Source organism: Dipodomys ordii, unplaced genomic scaffold (genome assembly GCF_000151885.1).
Source record: "Dipodomys ordii isolate 6190 unplaced genomic scaffold, Dord_2.0 Scaffold40, whole genome shotgun sequence".
NCBI lineage: Eukaryota > Metazoa > Chordata > Mammalia > Rodentia > Heteromyidae > Dipodomys > Dipodomys ordii.
Genome location: NW_012267256.1, coordinates 4,314,979 through 4,336,951, shown reverse-complemented (window position 1 = coordinate 4,336,951; position 21,973 = coordinate 4,314,979). Strand labels below are relative to the sequence as shown.

Here is a 21,973-nt window from a genome sequence, read left to right as displayed (position 1 = left end):
AGCAACAGTGGGACAAAGGGTGAGCCAAAGCAACAGTGGGACAAAGGGTGAGCCAAAGCAACAGTGGGACAAAGGGTGAGCCAAAGCAACAGTGGCACCCACTGGACACCGCATTGGAAACGAGCGGTACAGCTCGGGGGAGGGAAAGCGGGAGGAAGGGAGGGAGGGGGTAACACTGTTCATTACCTTACTCATGTAACTGTAACCCCCTGTACCTAACCTTTACAATAAAATTAAACTTTAAAAAATGACAGTGGAAAGAGCAAACTGTTCTGGGCTTTTAGTGAATGATTCTTTTTACTCTAAAAGTAGGTTTTCTGATGAAAAAAAATACACAAAGAAACAAACAACAAACAAACACCATACAAAAACCTTTTAACCATCTGCTTCTGTTGGATTTAGTTATATTCCCCTCCTTCACATCACTACCTTCAACATATATTTTAAGCCATGCACAGGTAGCTCATGCCTAACTACTTAGGAGGTTAAGATCTGAGGATCATGGTTCAAAGCCAGCCCAGGCAGGAAAGTCTAAGAGACTCTCATCTCCAATTAACCACCAGAAAACCAGAAGTAGCACTGTGGTTCAAGTGATAGAGTGCTCCCCTTGAGCTGAAGAGCTGAGGGACAGTGCCCAGGCCCAGAGTTCAAGCCCCATGACCAATAAAAACAAAAATCCACATATTTTAGTGCAGAAAGGATTCTTTCTAGGGTCTTTTGTATAGGAGACTACCACAGACTTTATTAACCAGTTAACAAAAATACCTACACCTCTATCATACTCAGTAATGCGAGATGAACACCTGAATCTCCTGGCGGGACTCCAAGCCAACCAACCAACCATAAGGAGGTAAGTTCCTCCTGGTAGATATTTTCATTTATCAGAGAAACCACCGAGGGGGAGGGGCGAGAAGCCCGTGCGGCCGCCCCCCTCCGCCAGTGGAAATCCTGCAGACAGCTGTGCCACAGGAGCCACTACTGCGACGATTTGGGAAATCAAAAGGAATTCTAATATTCAAGGGTTCTCAACGGTAGCGAGTTTTACATGTTGCCTATTATACTTCAGAGTGACAATCAAGCTAAGTGTAATTGAAAAGACCATCAAGTGTAATTCAGATCAACGTAACAATTTAAACTAATGCAAATATTTCAGCTGACTTGAATGCATGGGGGAAAAAAATGCACCAATGATTACACTATTTTCTCCATTGTTGTAACCTCTTGAATTTTCCGGCTTTGCTAGACCTTTGTTCTTTGTCCCGCCAGACCTTGGCTTGAACTCTAGGCCTTGGTGCTGACTCTGAGCTTCTTTTTGCTCCCGGCTAGTACTCTACCACTTGAGCTACAGCTCCACTTCCTGCTTATTTCTGGGATTAATTGGAGATAAAAAAAAGTCTCACAGACTTTCCTGCCCAGGCTGACTTTGAACCTCAGTCCTCAGATCTCAGCCTCCTAAATAGCTAGGATTGCAGGTATATGACACTGGCCGCGGCTACCAGTTTTAAAAGCATTTCTTTGGAGTCACTTCATACTTAGGTTTCAGGCATGGGAAGAACTTCATATGTCCACAAATTTCATGAATAGTTCAATGGCCAAACCAATCTTATTGGCTCCCAAAGCTTCTCCATTACCCAATTCAGACTGAATGCCTCATGACTAACCAGACTTAGTTGGGACAGCAATTATTGAAGGGGAGGGGGAGTTCTTTATCATCCTATTCTCACTCACTGTCTAAACTTGTACATTTCAAGCTCTAATTATGGTACTTTCACATTAAAGAAAACAGACTAGGCAGAGAACTTGAGGGTAAATGGAAACGCTCCTGGACAGGGATTCTAAGGGAGAACAGAGTTCTTGATCATGTGACTCCAAGTAGAACCCTGCAAGTTCTCAGTGGAGAGAGAAAAGAAAAATGTCTGATGTGATCGTTAACACCCAAGAGGACCTGGGGAGCAGGGCCTGAGGACATGGTCTGCCATGGAACCCGCTGACGTGGTGACAACCAACATCACAGCATTGACCTTGATGTCACCAATCAGCAGACGCCGACTGCTCGCATCAGATGAGGAAATGAGAGAGGGGAAAACAATCTCTCAACAGATGTCACTGAAAAAGAAAAAGATCCTCAAAATACTCGAAGCCCTGGAAATTCTTCTACTCTAAGTGACGGAACTTGACCAGTCTTACTGCACTCCGATGGACTTCCTTGTATGGGATTTTTAAGACTCTCCTGGTAATTCAACCTCTAAGACCTAAAAGTTAAGCTGGAAGATATGACTGACTGATAGAAGTATGATCATGTGCACACACAGACATGAGACATCATCAAACGTCACTTGGGTTATAAGCAAAACCTTTCTTTGATCCCATCCCATAAATACCAGGCTACATTACATAAATATGAAGTCAGATGTTTTCTGCTTACCTTTCATCTCTCTGATAGATAAAATCTATGCATTTATTTATGCATACTATCTATGAATGAAGAGTAAAATCATTTAACTACTTCATTAATGTAATTTCTCTACTTACAAAATAAAACCTCAGGCCAGTTTATCCTAACTAAAGCCTACACATTGGACCTGTTATCAACATAACCTGTGTTCTTAATTCTTTTGCAGATCCGAAGGGTATTATAAGTTCTACGGAACAGGAGAATGAGAAGATTCCAGTGATGCTAACGACAGCGAATGAGGCCTGGTCCCTTCCTCTGCTCCCGCCCACACCCCATCCCGGGCTACTCTTGGCATCGTGCTACACAGCCCAGAATGTCACCTGGAGATGTTGGCAAGGTGACTGTCATCTGATAGAACCAGCCCAGCCCTGCGGAACAAAACAAACACCCTTACAGCTGCCCACTCCATGGACTCTCGGATGGACATTAACTTGGTCATTCCAGAGACAAGATTCAGAAGTCTCCCTCTGCTTTAAAAAAAAGTTGCTAGAAAGGCAGACTCCAAACTGAACACCTCCACTTTACGTTAGGACAAATGTCTGCGGTGATCCATCTTGGCCCAATCAGAACCTCCTTCCCCCCGACCCCCCGCCCAGGAAGTATCTACAAACCAATCCCAAGGCTCAGGCTACACTCCAGACCATGGAGATGGCACCCCGGCATCAGCATGAAGGCCTCAGAAATGATTCCAAGGTGTTTTCTGAGATGGAGAGTCCCAGCCACTGGCAGAGTAGGGCCTCCAGGAAACGGAATGATGGGGCACTATTTGCCCACACACCAGGCCTGCAGACCTTCCAACAGGCATCTACAAGTCCACGTAGCTCCAAAACTCCATCCTTCGTGGAGCAGTAGTTGCTGGACAGCCTAAGCCCTTAGCGTCACTTGGACTTAAAGTCCAGGAGAAACCTTGGATGAAAGAAAGGGGACCCTGAAGGGAAATTGAGAGCTCACACCGCGGAAGCACTGTGTTCTAAATTGTCTGCCAGAAAGGGAAGCACAGGGAAAAGAATGTTTTGTTCCATTACTAACTCTCCCCGCCTCACCCTGGTTTTCCTTCAGATCATTTTTGTGGTTGTGATGAGCCGTTATTATTCAATTTAGGCGAGCCACATGCAAATCTGACACAAATGAAGGACCCTTCAAAGCACTTAGAAGAAGGCAGAGAAGAAGGCAGGGCTGGTTTCCAAAAACACAGATTTTTTTTTTCCTAGAGATCCCTGGATCCAGAACTAAAAGGCTTTTGAGAAGTCAGAGATGGTCCCTACCCTGGAAACGGTTTCTAAATCATCCAAGAAGATCCTGCACAACCACAAAATATTTGCTTCAATTCAGGACAGCTTTTAATGAGCACTTCCTGAGTTCAAGATGCCACCGGTAGCACAAAAAAACCCGCAAAGCTCTTGTGACATCCATAAACTAAGCTAACAGCCCTGCTGCTGAGCATGGGCCTCATGATATTGATCCAAGAAGTCATAAATTCTAACATATGCTCGTAACACAGCCTTAGACACATCCATAAAATTAAACAGTGCACACCAGAGAATCACCTTTTAAAAAAATCAGGCAAGGTATAAGAAATTCATCAAGGCTTTTAGCTGAAAACACATGTTGGCTAAAACCAACCACTAAACTAACTTTACAATAAATTCTCTTTAACTTTACAATAAATTTTCTTTACCAAGCAATCTGTCAAGAAATAAGCAAATATTTTAACAACCTAGCTGAACAATGATCTCATTGACTATTACAATAACCACTGAAAATAACTCTTCTTTTCTGCATATTTTTAAGAAAGTGTTCCCAGCTATCTCTCCTACACACACATAGCACAGCACAAGAACTGACCTACTCAGCAATAAGGGAAAATGTCACTACCATGAGGTTAAAGTTTTGTTCATCCCTGACTTAACTAATCAAGTGTTTCAATATACTCAGTACTTTGTAAAGAAGAGAGCAAATAGCATGATTCTTAAGCTAACTACTGAGTGTACTCGAACATTTATCATTTTATTATTGTATGAACTAAGCATGGTACTTTGTTACAGTTTTATATTGGCAATTAGAACCAGCCCACATAAACATTATTAGAACAGCCCACAGAAAACAAGTAGGGAAGGGATGGATCAAAGTAACTAGGAGCAGAAGAAATAAGTCTGTTTTTTATTTGTGAACCAACACTACCTTTGTATTTTTGGGGTGCCATTTGATTGGCTCAAGAAGTAGCAAGCATATGTGTTGTCTGCCTCCAACAGATGAGCAAGCAATCCACAGAAACCCACTGTTGCCCGAATGAACTTTTCTCTGGCCATGAGGTAGAAATAGTGTTATATTTTGTAAATAGAATTTAGTGAGCCATACTCATTTGTAGTTATTACATTATCGCTTATGGTTGCTTTCCATGCTACAGGGGCCGAAGGGCTACAGGACCAGAAATCTTTCATCTCTTGGTCTGCTATAGAAACAATTTGCTGATTCTCTAAGAGGCAACAGCAAAGATGCTTTTCCTGGGCCTATGAATCAAGTAACCACTGGGCACCCTGCGGCTGCCCATCCTCTTTGCATCTGCATTCTTCATTCTGCATCACTCCCTGTTGGAGGCAATGGAATCCATGAAGAACAGTTCTCACCAATGAGCATCTTGTAGCAAAAGGCAAACTCCTCCCCCAGAAGAGAACAGCCAGAAGCCAGACCGCACGCCAGCCTTCAGAGACCAATGCTGAGCTAAGTGACCTCAGCCACACCTGTGACTTAAAACTGTTCTAACTCTGCAGCATTCCTTTCTCAGCACCAGCCCCAATGTCCATAATACCCTGAAGACGGCTGAACATGTACTGATGAGCTGCCTCATAATAAATCCCCCTTCTCTGCCCTTCACCATTTGGCCTCCACTTGACCTATGGGGGGGGCGGGGAGTGCGTGACCAGACTAACATGGGGTTCCTGGACTTTGGGCTTGGGATTTAAACACACATTTTCAATTTCTACCCTAGATCCACAGAGGAAGCATGACCAGGGCTCAGATTTTTCCAAGCCAATCTTATTTTCTCTCCCCTCAACTATCTACCTCTCCCCCAATCACCAGCCCCCTGCTGCGTGTCAGAAAGAGGCTTGGAGCATGACTCTCCACATTGAAATGGAGAATGGAGCCAGGGATGATGAGGACTGGTGGGGGGTGGGGGAGGGAGGAAGAGGAGGAGAAAGGGGAGGAGGTGATGACAACTAATCTGTTTCCTGGCTTGCTAGGTTGTGCACAGAGAAGAATCCTGCCCCCCAAAGGACGGGCCCACTCCTGCCTAACCAATGTAATTGGCAAGTTTTTGACAGATGCTTAGTTTGGGTTTGGAACTTAAAGAGTTGATGCTGAAAGGAGTGCAGTCATTCAAGGAGGCTAGGATGGAGTCATATTTGCGGTCGGGGTAGATGTGAACCCCGGGGTAGATATGAACCCCAGAGCAGACTAACCAAGTCCGAGAGTAGTGCCCATAAAATCATGGGCACTCAGAACTTTGGGATGAAGCACTACTTGGAGGCAGGGTCTTCGCAGCTGTAATTGAGCTGAGCTGAGTCACCCTGGATTAGTATGGGTCCTAATCTAATGACAGGTGTCCTTATTTGATGACAGACCCAGAGAGAGGAACACGGCAGGTGAAGACACTGGAGTGACTGGTGTAAAAGGAGCAGCTGACAGGGATTCCTAGTAACGATCAGAACCAAAGACACAAGCCGGAAGTGGGCTTATCTCTCGATGCCTCCTTACTGGCACCAGTCAACTTTGATTTTGGACTTCCAGAGGAAAGAATGATGGGCAAAAAACAACTATATACATAGTTAAGTCCTCCAGTTTGAGGTACTTTGCTACAGCAGTGCTAGGGAACTGATGCAGGTATGTAGACACCTTAGAGATGCCTTATATAAAAGCTTTAAGGGGATAAAAGTGTTAGTGGCCAGGCACTGGTGGCTCGCCTATAATCCTAGTTACTTAGAGGCAGAGATCTGAGGATGGAGCCTAAGCAGGAAAGTCTGTGAGACTCTCATCTCCAACTAACCACCAGAAAACCAGAAGTGGCGCTGTGGCTCAAGAGGCAAAGCACACTAGCCTGGAGCAAAAGAACTCAGGAACAGCACCCAGGCCGAGTTTAAATCCCACTACTGACAAAAAAAAAAAAAAAAGAGTGATAGTCACCAAGATGCTGCGCACGTATGAACTCGCGTGTTGAGTGGTAAATCCCTTAGTAAACCACTAAAAGATAAAACCTAATTCTTTAAAAGCTCTAGAATGGACCAAGAAGGAGAAAGCAGTGAAATGTCAAAGCTTATCAATAAATGCAGTGAACCTCCAGAAGACAAACAAGGAAAACAAAACAAAAAACTTAGAAACCCCAAGGCCTTGACGAGCAAAGCTGGTGAGCAGAACCGGTTCACACATTTGGGCTCCTTCTTCTTAATAAATAGTTCTGTTTACAAATCCATCCCTGGATTCCACACTTCCCAGGCACTCCACTGTGAGCGGTAAACGAAATACATCCTACAACAGCGGAGGTGATGAGCTGAAGTCTCCATGCCGTTCCTACAAGGCCTCTTCTCTACAAGCCATCTCCCCAGAAAGTCTCATCTCGCATTCTGTGACATAGCAGGAGGAAAGATGAACTGTAGCTGTCAAGAAGGAGCATGCATGGGAAGCCAGATCTGAGATACATGGGAACATGATGTCTGACGTATAGGACTAGGCATTCACACACAGAGAGAACAGAGGAGGATACTTATAGAATACAGAATACAGATACTTACAGAATACAGAAGCACAATGCCTATCAAAATGAACACCAAGAAATGGACATCAGAGTTTCCTTCTTTCCTTTTTGTCTTGCTTGTTCATACATCTCTCTTCAGGAAAAGAGGGGAGCACAGAAATGGAGGGGCCAAGGGTGAGCAAATGCAGCAGCGGTCCTCACTGGACACTATGTTTGAAAATGAACCATATAATTTGTGGGTGGGGATGGGAGGGAAAAACTGGGAGAGCGAGGGAAGGGGTGACACTGCCCCCAAAGAAATGTACTCGTTACCTGACTTATGAAACACTAACCCTTCTGTACATCACCTTCATAACAATAAAAATATTTAATGCAAAAGGAGCATGCATGGACGCAAAAGGCAGTGGGTGAGCAGGTCGTCAGCAGGCTTCTAGAATCACTCCCTGGCCCAGTATTGATCCACCACTCACGTGAGAATTCCTGACACCAGAGGAAATACTGTCCACACACACTTCTCAGCCTAATGCTGCTCAAGGTTGAAACTGTAGGCAAGACAAGAGGAAGTGGTGGGAATGGTAGACAGAATGTCAAGGTATGTCTAAAACGGGTCTAAAAAGGTATGCTGTGCTTTCCTATACTTGCTAGTCCCTGAGAAATAGAAAGGTTTAATTATCTGACTGCTTTGAAACTTTGCCATTATATACATGTATATGTGTATATGTGTGTATGCATATGTGTGTAGGTATATATATGAGTATGACACCACAATTCATGTAAGGTTGTCTATATGGAAGCTCATCCCAATTCTGGTATTCTAGCAGCAAAATAATAATAGTTGCTATTATTAGTACTATTATCATTATTGATAGGACTGTTTATTCTGGCAGTCAAGGGGTTGAATGCAGGTCCTCATACTTGCCATGCTGGCGCTGAAGCGTCTGTAGCTCCCTTCTCTGTGTTTATTATTTTCCAGATAGGACCTTCCTTTGTGTCCTGGCCTCCCTGGGCCTCCATGGTCCTCCTACTTGTATTTCCCCATCTCACTGGGGATGACAAGCGCATCGCTAGCCCAACCTGTTTACCCCACAGCTGGGAAAACAGGCAGCTACCACTGTGCCCAGCCACTGGCTGAGATAAAGCCTCAAAAACTTTTATGCCAGGGCTGGTCTTGAGCTATGATCCCCAAAACTCTGCCTCCCAGGATTACAGACTTGAGCAAAAGTACTTTTTGTGTGTGTGTCAGTAGTGGGGCTTGAACTCTGGGTCTGGACAATGTCCCTCAGCTCTTCAGCTGAAGGCTAGCACTCTACCACTTGAGCCACAGCGCCACTTCTGGCTTTTTCTGTGTATGTGGTGCTGAAGAATCGAACCCAGGGCCTCATGCATGCTAGGCAAGCGCTCTACCACACAGCCACCTTCCCAGCCCTGCAAACACACTCTTGACAGCACCATTTTTTTAATAGTTTCTCAACAGACCTATTTGATACAGAGGTTTTCTGTTTATCTTCATGACTTGGTATTGATCATTTTAAGTAAACTCTCTCTCCACCCGCTGTCAGACTGTGTCTTGCTATGTAGTCCAGGATAGCTTCAAACTTTCAATTCCCCTACCTCCAGCCTTCAAGTTCTGGGATTACAGGCATGTGCCACCATATCCAGCCCTCATCTAGATTCTTAATAAAATCAGACAATCCTATTTTCCTGTGCATTTGCATTCTGATATCCTATTGTAAACAACCAGGAGTAATAGGAAAACAAATGCCAACCTCACACCAGCTCTTACTTCATGCCAACACTTTGCTCACAGGGACATCAAATAGATTGCTTTTGGGAACGATCACTTAGTTTCCAAGAAGGGCCAGCTCCCAACACAAAAAACCCAATCACCCAGATTTCACCAAGTGATCTACGCTGCGTTCATGGGTATGTTTCCTATGACTGGAAACTCTTCAGGAGCTGGCCACTATAAATCACTGTTTCAGTAAAGAAATCAACGGGGTCTCTTGGCCGAAAGGGGCAACAGATACGTCTTCCTTTTCTAGTGCCTAAAATAATCAACCTCCGTCATCACTGCCCAAGCTTTTTATTCTCTGCTTGTCACACGGCATCCAGACTGTGCTCACAGAACTATGGCCTCTGGACTCTAAATCCATCACACTCCGCTCAGCTACCTCCATCCCAGAAGCTGAGCTCAAGAGTTTCTGGCATATGCCCAAAGCCTTCGCTATCTTCTGACCACCGACCCTCATGGGAAGGGGCACATTCACAGACAGAGCCAGCCCTGTGAGCCTTACCTTATTCTGTGCGCACGCGTATCGTATTCTCAGGGTGTCCATCGCTCTGATCATGGCCTGCATGGCAGTGAAGATGTTTTGGTAGACCAGCTTCGTGAAGCCCTTCCTGTCTTCATCGCTGTAACCAGACCCATGGATAATTCTCATTTGCTTGATAAAGGTGCTTTTCCCACTCTCACCAGTTCCTGCAAATAAGAAAACAGACAGACCCATAAAGCACAGCAGCCAGCACAATGTCAAAAGGACACCTGAGACAGGACCTGGGGCGGGATTCATCTGTACACGGCGCCGGGTTAGCGAGCGGACCTGACAAAGCCCTGGCGCCTGCTCCCTCAGGTCTGGGTTGCAGGGAAGTGCCATCCCCAGCTCCAGGAAAGGCCTCCCAACCCTTCTCCATGCAGGGAAATCCGGCACCAGAACCACACTTCTCTCAGACTGAGATACTGCTTGGAAAGGGAGTAGAAACTGCAGTGGAGGTGTCGAGAATTCAGTGGCAGAGTGATAAACATGACTGACGACCATGATTTGAACATATGTCCTAATCACGGCTCACTTCCAAAGCTAAGTATTGCTTTAAGATTGTATTAGCAGTCCAGGCTGATGGGTACTCAACACAGTGAAGTTTCTTCCCGTTAGAATGAAGGAGAAACAATATCAGAACTAAACTGACTCAAGGGGCGTACTGTAAATAGCTGCACTTTATAACAATGACACCCACTAGACACTACGTTGGAAATGAACTTTACAACTTGAGGGGGAGGAGAGCGGGGAGTGGAAGGCAGGAGAAGATGAGGGAGGGGTAACTGTTTATAAAGAAATGCACTCATTGGGGCTGGGAAGGTGGCTCAGTGGTAGAGCGCTTGCCTTGCATGCCTGAGGCTCTGGGTTCAATTCCCCAGCACCACATAAGCAAAAAGAAAAAAAAGCCGGAAGTGGTGCTGTGGCTTAAGTGGTAGAGCGCTAGCCTTGAGCTGAAGAGCCGAGGGACAGCGCCCAGGCCCAGAGTTCAGGCCCCACGTCTGGACCCAAAAAAAGAAATGCACTCATTACCTTACTTTAGTAACCATAAACCCCCCCAGGTTCATCATCTATACAACAAATAAAGAAAAATAAATAACATAAAAATAGATGCCCAACAGTATGTAATTACGTTATTACATTAAAAGAAATCCTAGTTGGGACTTCATGAAGATCTTGCCATAATGCAAGCAAAAATTATGCCATAGGAAATAATTTAGTTATAAATATCTTATTCTCAGCCATCTCTCGTTGACCCAACAGAGCTCCTGGAGCATACAATTATAGTCAAACTTAGTTCTAATACTTTGGTGACTCATAGTTACATAAAAACCATAGTTAAACGCTTTTTACATTTTTCTTATAAAGACATTTTTTTCAGAAGAGATACATGAAGCACATTGATAATAGTTTGATACCATGATACAATCTAGACGTAAGTCTGTAGCCTGTAGATCTCCAATGACACTTTTGTTGCAAAGACTCAATTCAGATGAAAACTCTAAGCCTATAACCCTAGCTACTCAGGAGGCAGAGACCTGGAAGACTATGGTGCCAAGCCTAGCAGAAAAGTTCAGGAGACTATCTCCAATCAACAAGCAAAATGCTAGACTGGAGAAATGGCTCAAGTAGTTGAACACCAACCATGAGCAAAAGTACAAGGCTTTGGTACCGGGAGGGGGCATTTTAGTATTTGTTCCTTCAGGACATTTGATTCTGTCAAAACATACACTTATTCTTCCATCTGTTTCTCCATCTTTAGCACAATGGCTTCCTTTCTGCCCAGGAAGAAAGACAGAGCACCTTCACGTGAACAAGAAGGCCTGGTGGTCTTCACCGCCTGTTTTTGCCACACACTCTCCACGTCACCACACTTTGCCTTTCCTCATGCTGTTTCTCTTCCTGGATGGGCCGTCTCCCTACGGCTCTCCTGTGCTCTGGGCAGGGCGTGGTCTCACTGAACAGGCCGAGTCCTGGCACTCGGGGTGCGCTGAACATCTCTGAACACTCCCTCCTACCATGACTTCGTTTAACGCATGTCTGTAGATTCCTTCAGAGACGGGGCCAGGTTCGCTCTACCCCCATAGCGCTCTGTGAGTGGGACACTATCTTGTACTTGGGACCTGCTTCATACTCACCTTTCTTTCTTTTAATAAGGTAAAATGTCATCTCAACTACTCTCACAAGCATATTAAGTTAGCTAAGTGCATTCACATTGTTATACACCCATTTTCAGAACTATTCATCTTGTACAACTCAACTCTGTATAATTGCAAGATGAATGCTCATCCCTCTATTCCAAGCTCCTAGGAAAACATGCTTTATTTTCTGTCTTCATCTGGCTTGTGTATGTGTGTGGTGGGGGGGGTGCGGGGGAGGGGCCGGCCAGTACTAGGACTTGAACTTGGGGCCTCCCATCCGCTTCACTTCCTTGCTCCTGGCTGGTGCTCTATCACTTAAGCCACGCCCCCAGCCTAGCATCTTTGCTAGTTAATGGAGACAAAGTCTCACAGACTTTTCTGTCTGGGCTGGCTTTAAACCATGATCCTCCCGATCTCAGCCTCCTGAGTAGCTAAGATTACAGGTGTAGACCACCAGCATCTAGCTAGGCTGACTACTTTTGACACCTCATATAAGAGAATTATAAAATCTGTTCTTCTAGGTCTGGCTTATTTCACGAAACATAACTTCTTTGAAGTTCATCTATGCTATGTATTAGAATTCCCTTCCCTTTTACGGCTGAATAACATCAGCTATCTTTTAAATAGTTGCTAAAACCGATTCACCCAGTTTTAACCGTCCGCACTATCCTGTGAGATAATAAGATGTGCCAGTCCTCTCTCGCAAGCGCTCTGTGCTCTGTGTGGGTCAAAAGAGTTTAACCATAGCATAAAGGACCACAGCAATGGCCTACAAGAAGCCTTATTTATGCTCACTATGTGGAAAATGCACGATGTAACTTGTGGGCAGGGATGGGAGGGGGAAATTATGGGAACATGAAGGAAGGGGTGACATTGTCCAAAAAGGAAATGTACTCGTTACCTGACTTGTGAAATGGTAAGCCCTCTGTGCATCACCTTAATAACAATTATATATATATAGATAGATATAATCTCAAAGAGTCCCTACTCTTGATGACCCATTCTAGGTGACTCACAGTTCTGCTAAGGAAAAATATGAGTCCCGTCTGTTCCAGGCAATCTATCCAATGATCTCCTCCAAGTCTCAGAGCCACTCTCTGAGGCACAGTGGGCCTTTGGGGTCTGCGTGGGACAGAGGAAGAACACTGGTGCTCCTCTGGACGCCAAGGGTTGAGGATCTTTAAATCACTCCGGTGTGCTGTCTCACAGGTAGAGCAGATCTGAGCATCCGTAAGTCGGAATAGCTGTGTGTCGTGGTCTATATGACTGTCCCAGAAAATTACTGTTGTGCACATTATACTGCCCACCAAAAGCTCAGTCTTATTCCTGGCTCTTCATCAGTAAGTGCTCAGACGCTCGCTTCATTTCCCCCAGAATGCTGCCCGACTTCCGCTGGAGACAGGCAGCCTTTCGACGGCGCTCAGCTAGTCAGCTATGGTCTGGATCGCTTCCATTCAGCACAGTGCTTGGCCTCTGCCTTAGGGACACCGTTTGTGTTGGGGGAGGCCAGCGTTCATACAGTTAAGGGCAGGGCAGCACTCCGCAGATCACACACTGATTTAAACACAACTGGCAGCAACCTGGGACCCAAAGCTCATGAGCCGCAACTGAGCTGCACCACGCAGGTTTTTTTGGGGGGGCACTTCTTTTGACTTGAATGTCTTCATTTTTAACTGCATGTCATCAGAACCACGTGATACAGGCACAGATGAGACAGACTTACTCCATGCACTGCCTTCCTTTTACACAAGGGAAATCTGCAACTCCCACTGGCTCTCTAGTCTTTGCAAGTTCACACAGTGAGAAAAAAGAACCGGGATTCACTCAGTTGGCCTGCAATGGCAGGCTCCAACACCAAGAGAAGGAAGTCTGGTTTATATAAGGAAGGATGCAGTTGCGCTGTTCCAGTGGGGACAGATCTGCAGCTTGCAGCCTCACTCTGAATTCTAAACCCTAGCTGGGCTGCCGGGCTGCAGGCTGACCTTGCAGGGAACCCAAGGGAGAATATTTGGACAGGTGATAGTCTTCACAAGCAGCCCCACTGTGATCCCACCCCAATGGCAGAAAAGGTGGGTGGGGTCTGCTTATCTCCAAGATTAGGAGTCCGGGAAGCCCAGGCTGGGTGCAAACACAGACATCAGCCAATGTCTTGGCCTTCAGGGTTCACCGCAATAGGACAATTCCTAGGAAGAACCTCCTTCCTCTCCACCCCACCTTCAGTGGCCAGGCTCCCTGAGCCCTCAAAGTGCTCTGGATACCACACCAGCGGCACAAAGCCGCCTTGCTTGGTGGCAAATGGACATATCCAGTGAAAAGACAAGGCTTGGGCTGGGAAGGTGGTTCAGTGGTAGAGCGTTTGCCTTGCATGCCTGAGGCCCTGGGTTCAATTCCTCAGCACCACATAAGCAAAAGGAAAAAAGCCGGAAGTGGCGCTGTGGCTCAAGTGGTAGAGCGCTAGCCTTGAGCTGAAGAGCTGAGGGACAGCGCCCAGGCCCAGAGTTCAGGCCCCACGACCGGGCCCCCCACAAAAAAAAGACAAGGCTTGAAGACCAAAAACGGGGCGGGGGGGGGCTACATAGCTGGCTCTCACCCATTAAAAGAGGGAGTGGCCAGGCACCGGTACCTCATGCTTGCAATCCCAGCTACTCAAGAGGCGAAGACTAGAGGATCTGACAGACAAATCTGAGAGACTCTTGCCTCTAATTAACCAGCAAAATACTGGACGTGGAGGTGTGGTTCAGGTGACTGAGCACCATCCTTGAATGAGAACGCTACGCAAGAACGGGAGGTCCTGGATTCAAGCTCCAGGATCCTCCCCCACACACAGAGGAGGAGATGGAATCCACGAAGGCGTCACCGTTTTCCTCTATCAGCCTTATACCGTGGACCACCTCAGGAAAACGAGCTAGGAAATGCACGGCGACAATGACATGACACTGGTCACCCTCAGGAGAGATACTTCAAGGATGATTCCTGGCTGCCTGACACCTTCACCCTCATGTGCAAGTTTTTATTGAAAAATAAAGGCAAAGCATGTCCAACTGGTATACCAACCGCTTCGGGCTGAAACCCCTTGAGGAGCTAGAGCTTCAGAAAAGGCTATCTGGGCCTGACCCTCTGTTCATGCCCAAGCCACAGAGGTCCTTTCTGGAAGAATGCCCTTCTCACAGCAAGGATGGAAAAGAGCTTGCATCACAGAGACAGAGGCTGAGGCTTCAGAGCACTGAATAAACCAGCTCGGACGTACCTTTCATCCTCCACTGGCTTCTATACATCCCAACCCCGTCCATCGCTGGTAGCAGCCCGAGAACCACTGTGCCCGGCTGCCTACGCCCACGTCCCGCCATTCCCTCGCGCAACCTTCTTTGTCTGAAAGTACAAAAGCACTCTGCTTTGGACATTTCTCCAGACTTGACTCACGAGGATGCCTCAGTTTATGCAAAATTAATTTAGATTTTTTTCCCTTGTCAATCTCGTCTGTATTTGTTGGGTTCCCAGAGCGCTCTCTTCGCCTCTGCCCTACATAGTCCGATCTTGTCTAAAGTCCCAGGCCAGAGGAGCCCCCAGAGTCCCTGCCCTGCCTTATTCTGATCCATCACATTACCCGCAAGCCAACATCAATATTTCAACATTTGACATATAGCAAAGCCGATGCAAACGCCGCATTATGTAACCACTTCGAGACAAGCTTTGACTTTGGCTCTGAAAAGAGAAGAAAAAAATCGCTGAAGACACAGCTCAAAATTCTACGCCAGGGCCCTTTGGAAGGCAGGGCTATTCATTTACAAGAGGCGGACGCTAAGCCTACCACCAGCATCAAACACAGGAATCGTTTTTTAAGGGCTATTGGACTTGGAGTATTTCAAAAGAGAAAATGTTCAGAGTGCTTTTGAGCTCAAAAAGAAGATTCAAATGTATTTAAATAAATACCACAGCTTGAAAATATTCTTTGGGAGGACGAGAGGGAAAAATCAGGAGAGCACATGGGAAAAGGTGATATTGTCCAAAAAGAAAGATGGACTCTTCACCTGACTTTGAAACTTTTTGTACATCACCTTTATAAGAAGAAGAAAAAAATAAACTTAAAAACAAAACCAATACTGGTCAAAAGAGTAACACAATCCCAAACCAACTATCCTGAGCCAAGGAATCAGATGAGTAAAACTTAAGCAATATGAACACAAAGTACTAAGCTGAGCACAGCCCAAGAATGTAGATCCGTCAGACTTAAATAAAATGGCTATTGATTTTTGTTGTTTGGTTCATTTCATAGGAAATGCATATACATACATACATATATATGTATATATCTTTTTCCAGATAAAAGAATCAAAGAATAAACTGATCATTGCAGACCCCTCAGCCTGCGGGGGTTGGACGTGCGTTTCCAGCGGTCTGCGATGATCTCCATACCTCCCACAGTGCACCATGCAACGGGCTGTATTTGCCCTGGACAACTCCCCCAAGAACCGATACTGCCACACACCCCTCCTCCTGCACTAAGATTCCAGCACTGAGGATTTTCCTCTCCGCCTTCCGAATGGGAGCAGGCAGAAGTCGGGGGTGACATCATTCTTTCCCTGAGGACAGCTTTGACAAGGACCCCAGGAACCAGGTAAGCTGGAGCTAAGGCCTGGCAGCACATTTCTACACCTGTTCTGAGCAGAAACTCCTCGCGTCAAACAATGAGCATGCAGCTATGCATTTACTCAGGAGAAGTAAAACCTGAGGGCTAGGACTTTTAGCGTGGAGTGTTCTGGTGATTTGGGTTGGAGGATTCGCATCTGCCCTGCTGGTCTTTGTGAAGAAGCCCACGGAATGAATAAGCAGGTGAGCCCCACTACCATCCCGACAACTGCAGGTGTGGGGAGCAAAGCAGAACATGGCCCAGGAGCAGCTTCTCCATTCACAGGAAAGGAAGAATGTAACCGGGAGTTTTGGTGTTCGGTTCCCCGGACAGCCCCCTAGAGGCCAGGCCCTGAAGAGCTTTCCGTCCTGGAGCCAAAGCAGCAGGAGGAATAAAATGATAATCCTGCTTCTAGATTTTGTTCTAAATATAAATAAGGGAAATGGCTCTTCTCTACTTAGCTTCTTTTGGGGGGCCGGGGGGAGTGTTCATCATGGTGCTTGAACTCCAGGCCTGGACGTCGTCCCTGAATTTTTGTGCTCAAGGACAGTGACTACCACTTTGAGCCACAGCTCTGCTTCCAGTTTTTAGGCTGTTAATTGGAGACAAGAGTCTCACAGACTTTGCTTCCTCGGCTGACTTCAAACCACAATCCTCAAATCTTTAGACTCTTGAGTAGCTAGGATTCCAGGCATGAGCTACGAACCCCTGGCTCTGTTTCAGTTTTGATTCATGAAAGTAAGATCAACAATTGCTCTAAGGACAGTCTTGTATTGCCTACCAACACCCTAGTCAACAAAGGACCATGTCCACAGAGCTCATCTCATAAACTTAGAGCTGAAAATCTCTTATCTCCCAATATTTTTACTATACGTTTCTTTCTATTGTGATTATGTTCCGATACACAGACAGCGGTGTGTTAGAATGGCCTGCGGAATTCAGAGCCATCTCATGCTGTACAGGTAACCTCGTGGAGGAGCAAGGGACGGAGGCCCTGCCCCTGTGTGTGGCAGCCCGACCTCTAGCTTGGAGAAAGTGACCTATGGCTCGTGCAATGACATCACCAACTGGACGCATTGCTCAGGACGTACGATGGCCACAGAATGCAGCGAAGAGCAGAGCCCGCTCTGAGGAACGTGCTCGTCAGTACCCCCACAACGGCCTTCTGTCATAAACTCAGCGCGTCACTCCCGGGTGAAGCGCACTGAGCAGCGTCAGGCTCACCACAGCCCTGCCTGGCCCTCCCTGCCATCAGCCCTTTCGTAGGGGGCATGGACACCCTCCCAAGTCCCTTACTGTCCATTGGGCTCTCCATCTTTTTGTTTCCCCTCAACCCCTTCACCTAAGCATGAGTTATTTTCCATAGGAGACACTTAACACTGGTTAATTGGAAAATACAGAGCTTACTGCTCCGCTGTGGCCGCCATAGAAGGCAATGGGCATTTTAACTTACACCTTCCTGTTGCCAGGGGTTGGGCTTGTGTCTTTGGCCCTGCACGACTGACAGCTCCCTGCTCTTGGCTTGTCACTCAATCAGTGTTTCTCATGCGTACCAACACTGTGACTTCTGTCACATCCTCATGTGATATTTGTCAGATAACTCTTGTTATGTCCTTATATAACTCCTTATATAATTCATAGATATCCCCCTACAATTCATATTGAGACTCATCTGTCATTTAGATAACGTTGCTACAAAAAGAGACCTAAATGGCACAGGTGAAAAGACTAGTATCCCTCTCTATGACTAACCAAGTTAAATGTAATAAGATATATAAAACTGGCAATTTCAACTAAAAACAGCTTATTTCCACTGATCTGAGTATCACATTTTAGAAAATACAAATGGTCCACCAGGTGCTGGTGGTTCACGTCTGTAATCCCAGCTACTCAGGAGGCTGAGATCTGAGGATTAAGGTTTGAAGCCAGTCCAGGCAGAAAAGTCTGTGAGACTCTTATCTCCAATTAAGCACCAAATAAAACCCCAGAAGTGAAGCTGTGGCTCCAGGTGGTAGAGCACTAACCTTGAGCACAAAAGCTCAAGGACAGCACCCAGGACATTAGTTCGAGTCCCCGGACCAGCACCAAACATAAAAATACAATGAAATACAAATGATCCTCTTTTTATAAAATTGTCCTTTTTCCTTCACATCCTTAAAAGAAAAATCCTCTCTCTCCACTGTCTATCCCCTCTCTAGAGAATTCTGAAATTCTATTCTACACACATATCTTATCCAGCTACAAAACAGCTGAGCTGGAGATCCTAACAGAAGGGCTAACAAAATGTCTTCGTGATAAAATTCCAAGCTTGCTGAGATTTGAGGAAGCCATGTGAGACTGAAGCTCCAAACTTCATTTCAAATCACCAAGAAGGGTCCAGGCAGGGAACAGAAGCTTCTAGAAACCAGGAAGGAATAGCAGCCAATGCAAAATGAATTCAGCGAGTAACTGACCAGGGATGTCCAAACAGAAAACCGATTGTTCTACAATTTATCCCACATTCACATAGTCTGCTTCCCTGAGAACCAAAGCAAGGAGCTAGCAAGCTTCTCAGATGGGCAGAGCCATCACCAGCATTGTTTTTGGCATTTTCCAAAGCCCTGAAAAGAAGCCAGTTTTCACTCAGGGTCGCAGGGTGCAATGTAAAGAGAAGAAAAAGCAATTTAAAACAGAAATGCAGCCACACTGCTGGGATCCTGGGAGGAGAGGATGAAGCGTTCCATCTGATCTGACCACCAGGTTCTCTACTTCCAGATAATCGTTGGAAACTAAAACCGAGCAGACAGTGGGGCCTAACAAATCTTCATGCACACACACTGCTGCCTGTCAGCAAGCCGATGACCGAGCTGGGAAGCAGTAAGGGTAGCATTGTCTGGTCGGAGGATCTGTCCAATATACAGAGCGACCTCACCCTGACCACGCATGGGCTGCTCTCTTCCAGGAAAAGACACTCCAAAGTTGGTGCCATCGACCCTGAGAGACTTCAGTTCCATACCAGGGCTCTCGTGGAATGGAAATAGATGAATCAAGGAAGTTTCCTTCACAGCTGGCTCACACCTGGAGTCCTAATTACACAGGAGGCTAAAATCTGGAGGATTGCAGGGCTAGGCCACCCTGAGCAGAACCTTTCACAAGACTCTTATCTCAAAAATAACCAACAAAAAGCCAGGCACTGGCGGCTCATGTCTGTAACCCCAGCTACTCACAAGGCTAGGATCTGAGGATTACAGTTCAAAACCAGCATGGGCAGGAAGCGTGCGTGCACGCGCACACGCACACACTCCCTCCCCTCCTCCCCCTTTCCCCCCCCCCCGAAGTGGAACTGGCTGAAGTGGTAGAGCACTAGCCTTGAGCACAAAACTTCAGGGACAGCACCAAGGCACTGAGTTCAAGCCCCAATAACAGCACACATATACACACACAAAAATCCAGGGCTAGAAGTGTAACTCAAATGGTAGTGTGCCAGCTGAGCAAGTGTGAGACCCTGTGTTTAAACACAAACAGTTCTCAGCTGCCCAGACCACAGTGTCGGTGACTTGCCCTAACCTGGCACTCTCCAACTCGGGTTGACCTTCGATGGGGCCACTGGCTGACCTTGGGTGTCAAGCGCAGCAGACCTCAGTGGGAATTTCTGCACCTGTGCGTGCCCCTGCCCCAGTGCTTGTCATTCTAAAGATGCCAGTCTGCGAGAGAAAAATCTGGGGAAATTCCAAATGATTCCCAATCCAAGTGCAAAGCAGACGCCAGCGGGCAGTAACAGGAGGTGGGGGACAGAGGCAGGGACTTGTTAAAATGCAGATTCTTAGGCATTCAGTTGGACTGGCCAGTGCAGACACTGGACAAACGCACTTTGACCAGTACTCTGTAAAGGTTGATGCCCGGAGTCTGCGCGCTACCTGAAACTGGAATGGGCAAAAGTTGACATCGTGTCCAGCTGCATTCCAATTTCACTTCGACAGGAATAAAATTCTCCTGCAGGCGATCAGTTTCCAGGGCAAAATGAAAATCACTCCAGTCTACTCGGTCCCCAAGGCCCCATCACAATCAGTGCCTTCCCGGCCTCCGCTCTTCCCACAGGAAGGCAAAGTGACGTTCTGGGCAGCACTGAACCGGACACCGCTGGAGACAGGGTTCCTGGCAACTTTCTGAACAGAAGAAATTGATAGAAGACTTTTGAAATTAAAAAAAAAAAGATGAAGCTCACGCCTGTAATCCTAGCTACTCAGGAGAGTGAGATCTGAGGATTATGGTTCAAAGCCAGGCAGGCAAGAAAGTCTGTGAAACTTTTTTCTCTTTTTTCTTTTTTTATTGTGAGAATATCGTATAGAGGAGTTACAATTTCTCGGGCAAGATAACGAGTACATTTCTTATCAAGCATTGCTGCCTCCTCCTTTGTTTCCCCTTCCCATCCCTTCCCCCCCACCCGATCCTCCCCCCTACCCCCCACCAAAGTTGTTAAGTTCATTTGTGGACAACATAAGGACTTGTACATCTCATTGTTGCAATGGGTCCACCTGTCCATGAAACTCTTATCCCCAATAAACAAACAGAAAACCAGAAGTGGTGCTGTAGCTCAAGCGGTAGAGTGCTCACCTTGAGCTGAAGAGCTGAGGGACAGCGCCCAGGCCCAGAGTTCAAGCCCCACCACCGACAAAAAAAAAAGACGAACCGAAATGAAGCCCTATAGAAAACTTGAGAATTTAAAAGAACAATGGACAATTCAAGAGATGCCATTGCCTTTTTGATTGATTATATGTTTGAAGCTGATCGTTTTAAATTAATAGGCAGCCTTCATTGTCTAGGCAAGAAGAGTAATTCCCAGCAGTCAGCTCTTCTCATTAGTGGGTGCCAGATCAAATGGATGCAGCATTTCTTAATCTGCTTCTGTTCTGAATATGAGCAGACCTTTTTCTTGTCATTATTCCCCCAAACAACAGCATACACAAAGTATTTACATAGCAGTTTCATTGTCTTGGATACTATAAGTAAGCTATAGAAGATGCAAAGATCATAGGGTGATGTGTGCAAGTCAAATGCAAAGATGGCATCATTTAAGTAGGGCATTTACAGATTATGATATCCAAGAGGGGCCCTGGAACCAGACTCTGACTGATACCGAAGGCCTACATACATCCTGGTATTCTCTGTCATCTAAGCGTTGTGTTTTGACCATGAACGCATTTTTATGTCTAAACTTGATTTGTGGGTAGTTGTCGCATCAGGCAAAACCACAAAGCCACTAATAATTTTTAACCATCAAGAATTTGTGTATAATTGCTTTGTGAACTCAACATATCAAAGATAATGAAGTCTTCGTGTTTGTCGTAGATGCATTTAGGAGTTCAAATGCAGTGAGTCAAGGCTTTTAGTCCAAATTAACTTTGAGTTATTTATCTCTATAACCAAATTTCCATAATTTGTTATAAATGCGGTTTTCTTTAAAAATTCAATATAACTACTTAGCCGAGTATTAACTACTTTATATCAGGAAATGGTTGGCCTTGATTTATATTCACTTGTAATTTTATGTTCTAAAGATCTTTGTAAATATTATAACTAATCCTGAAAAGAATTACACAGCTCAGCAGGGTATAGTAGCACATACTTGTAATCCTAGCATTTGAGAGCCTGAAGTAGGAAGACTGAAGAGTCTGAGGGCAATCTGAGCTACAAAGCAACTTCAGACCA

The 21,973-nt window shown here is 45.8% G+C and overlaps 1 protein-coding gene across 1 annotated transcript in view; it reads right to left on the bottom strand.

Moving 5' to 3' along the window:
* LOC105987189 (guanine nucleotide-binding protein subunit alpha-14-like) overlaps positions 1-21,458 on the bottom strand; it is a 68,518-nt gene extending 47,060 nt beyond the window's left edge. Inside the window, exons 1-5 of the mRNA XM_013018389.1 lie at positions 21,402-21,458; positions 20,135-20,257; positions 15,263-15,360; positions 14,906-15,027; positions 9,500-9,684 (exon numbers count right to left, since the gene is read on the bottom strand). Coding sequence (XP_012873843.1) covers positions 9,500-9,684; positions 14,906-15,027; positions 15,263-15,360; positions 20,135-20,257; positions 21,402-21,458 — 585 coding nt within the window. The remainder of the gene's footprint in view (positions 1-9,499; positions 9,685-14,905; positions 15,028-15,262; positions 15,361-20,134; positions 20,258-21,401) is intronic.
* Positions 21,459-21,973: the final 515 nt, after the last annotated feature.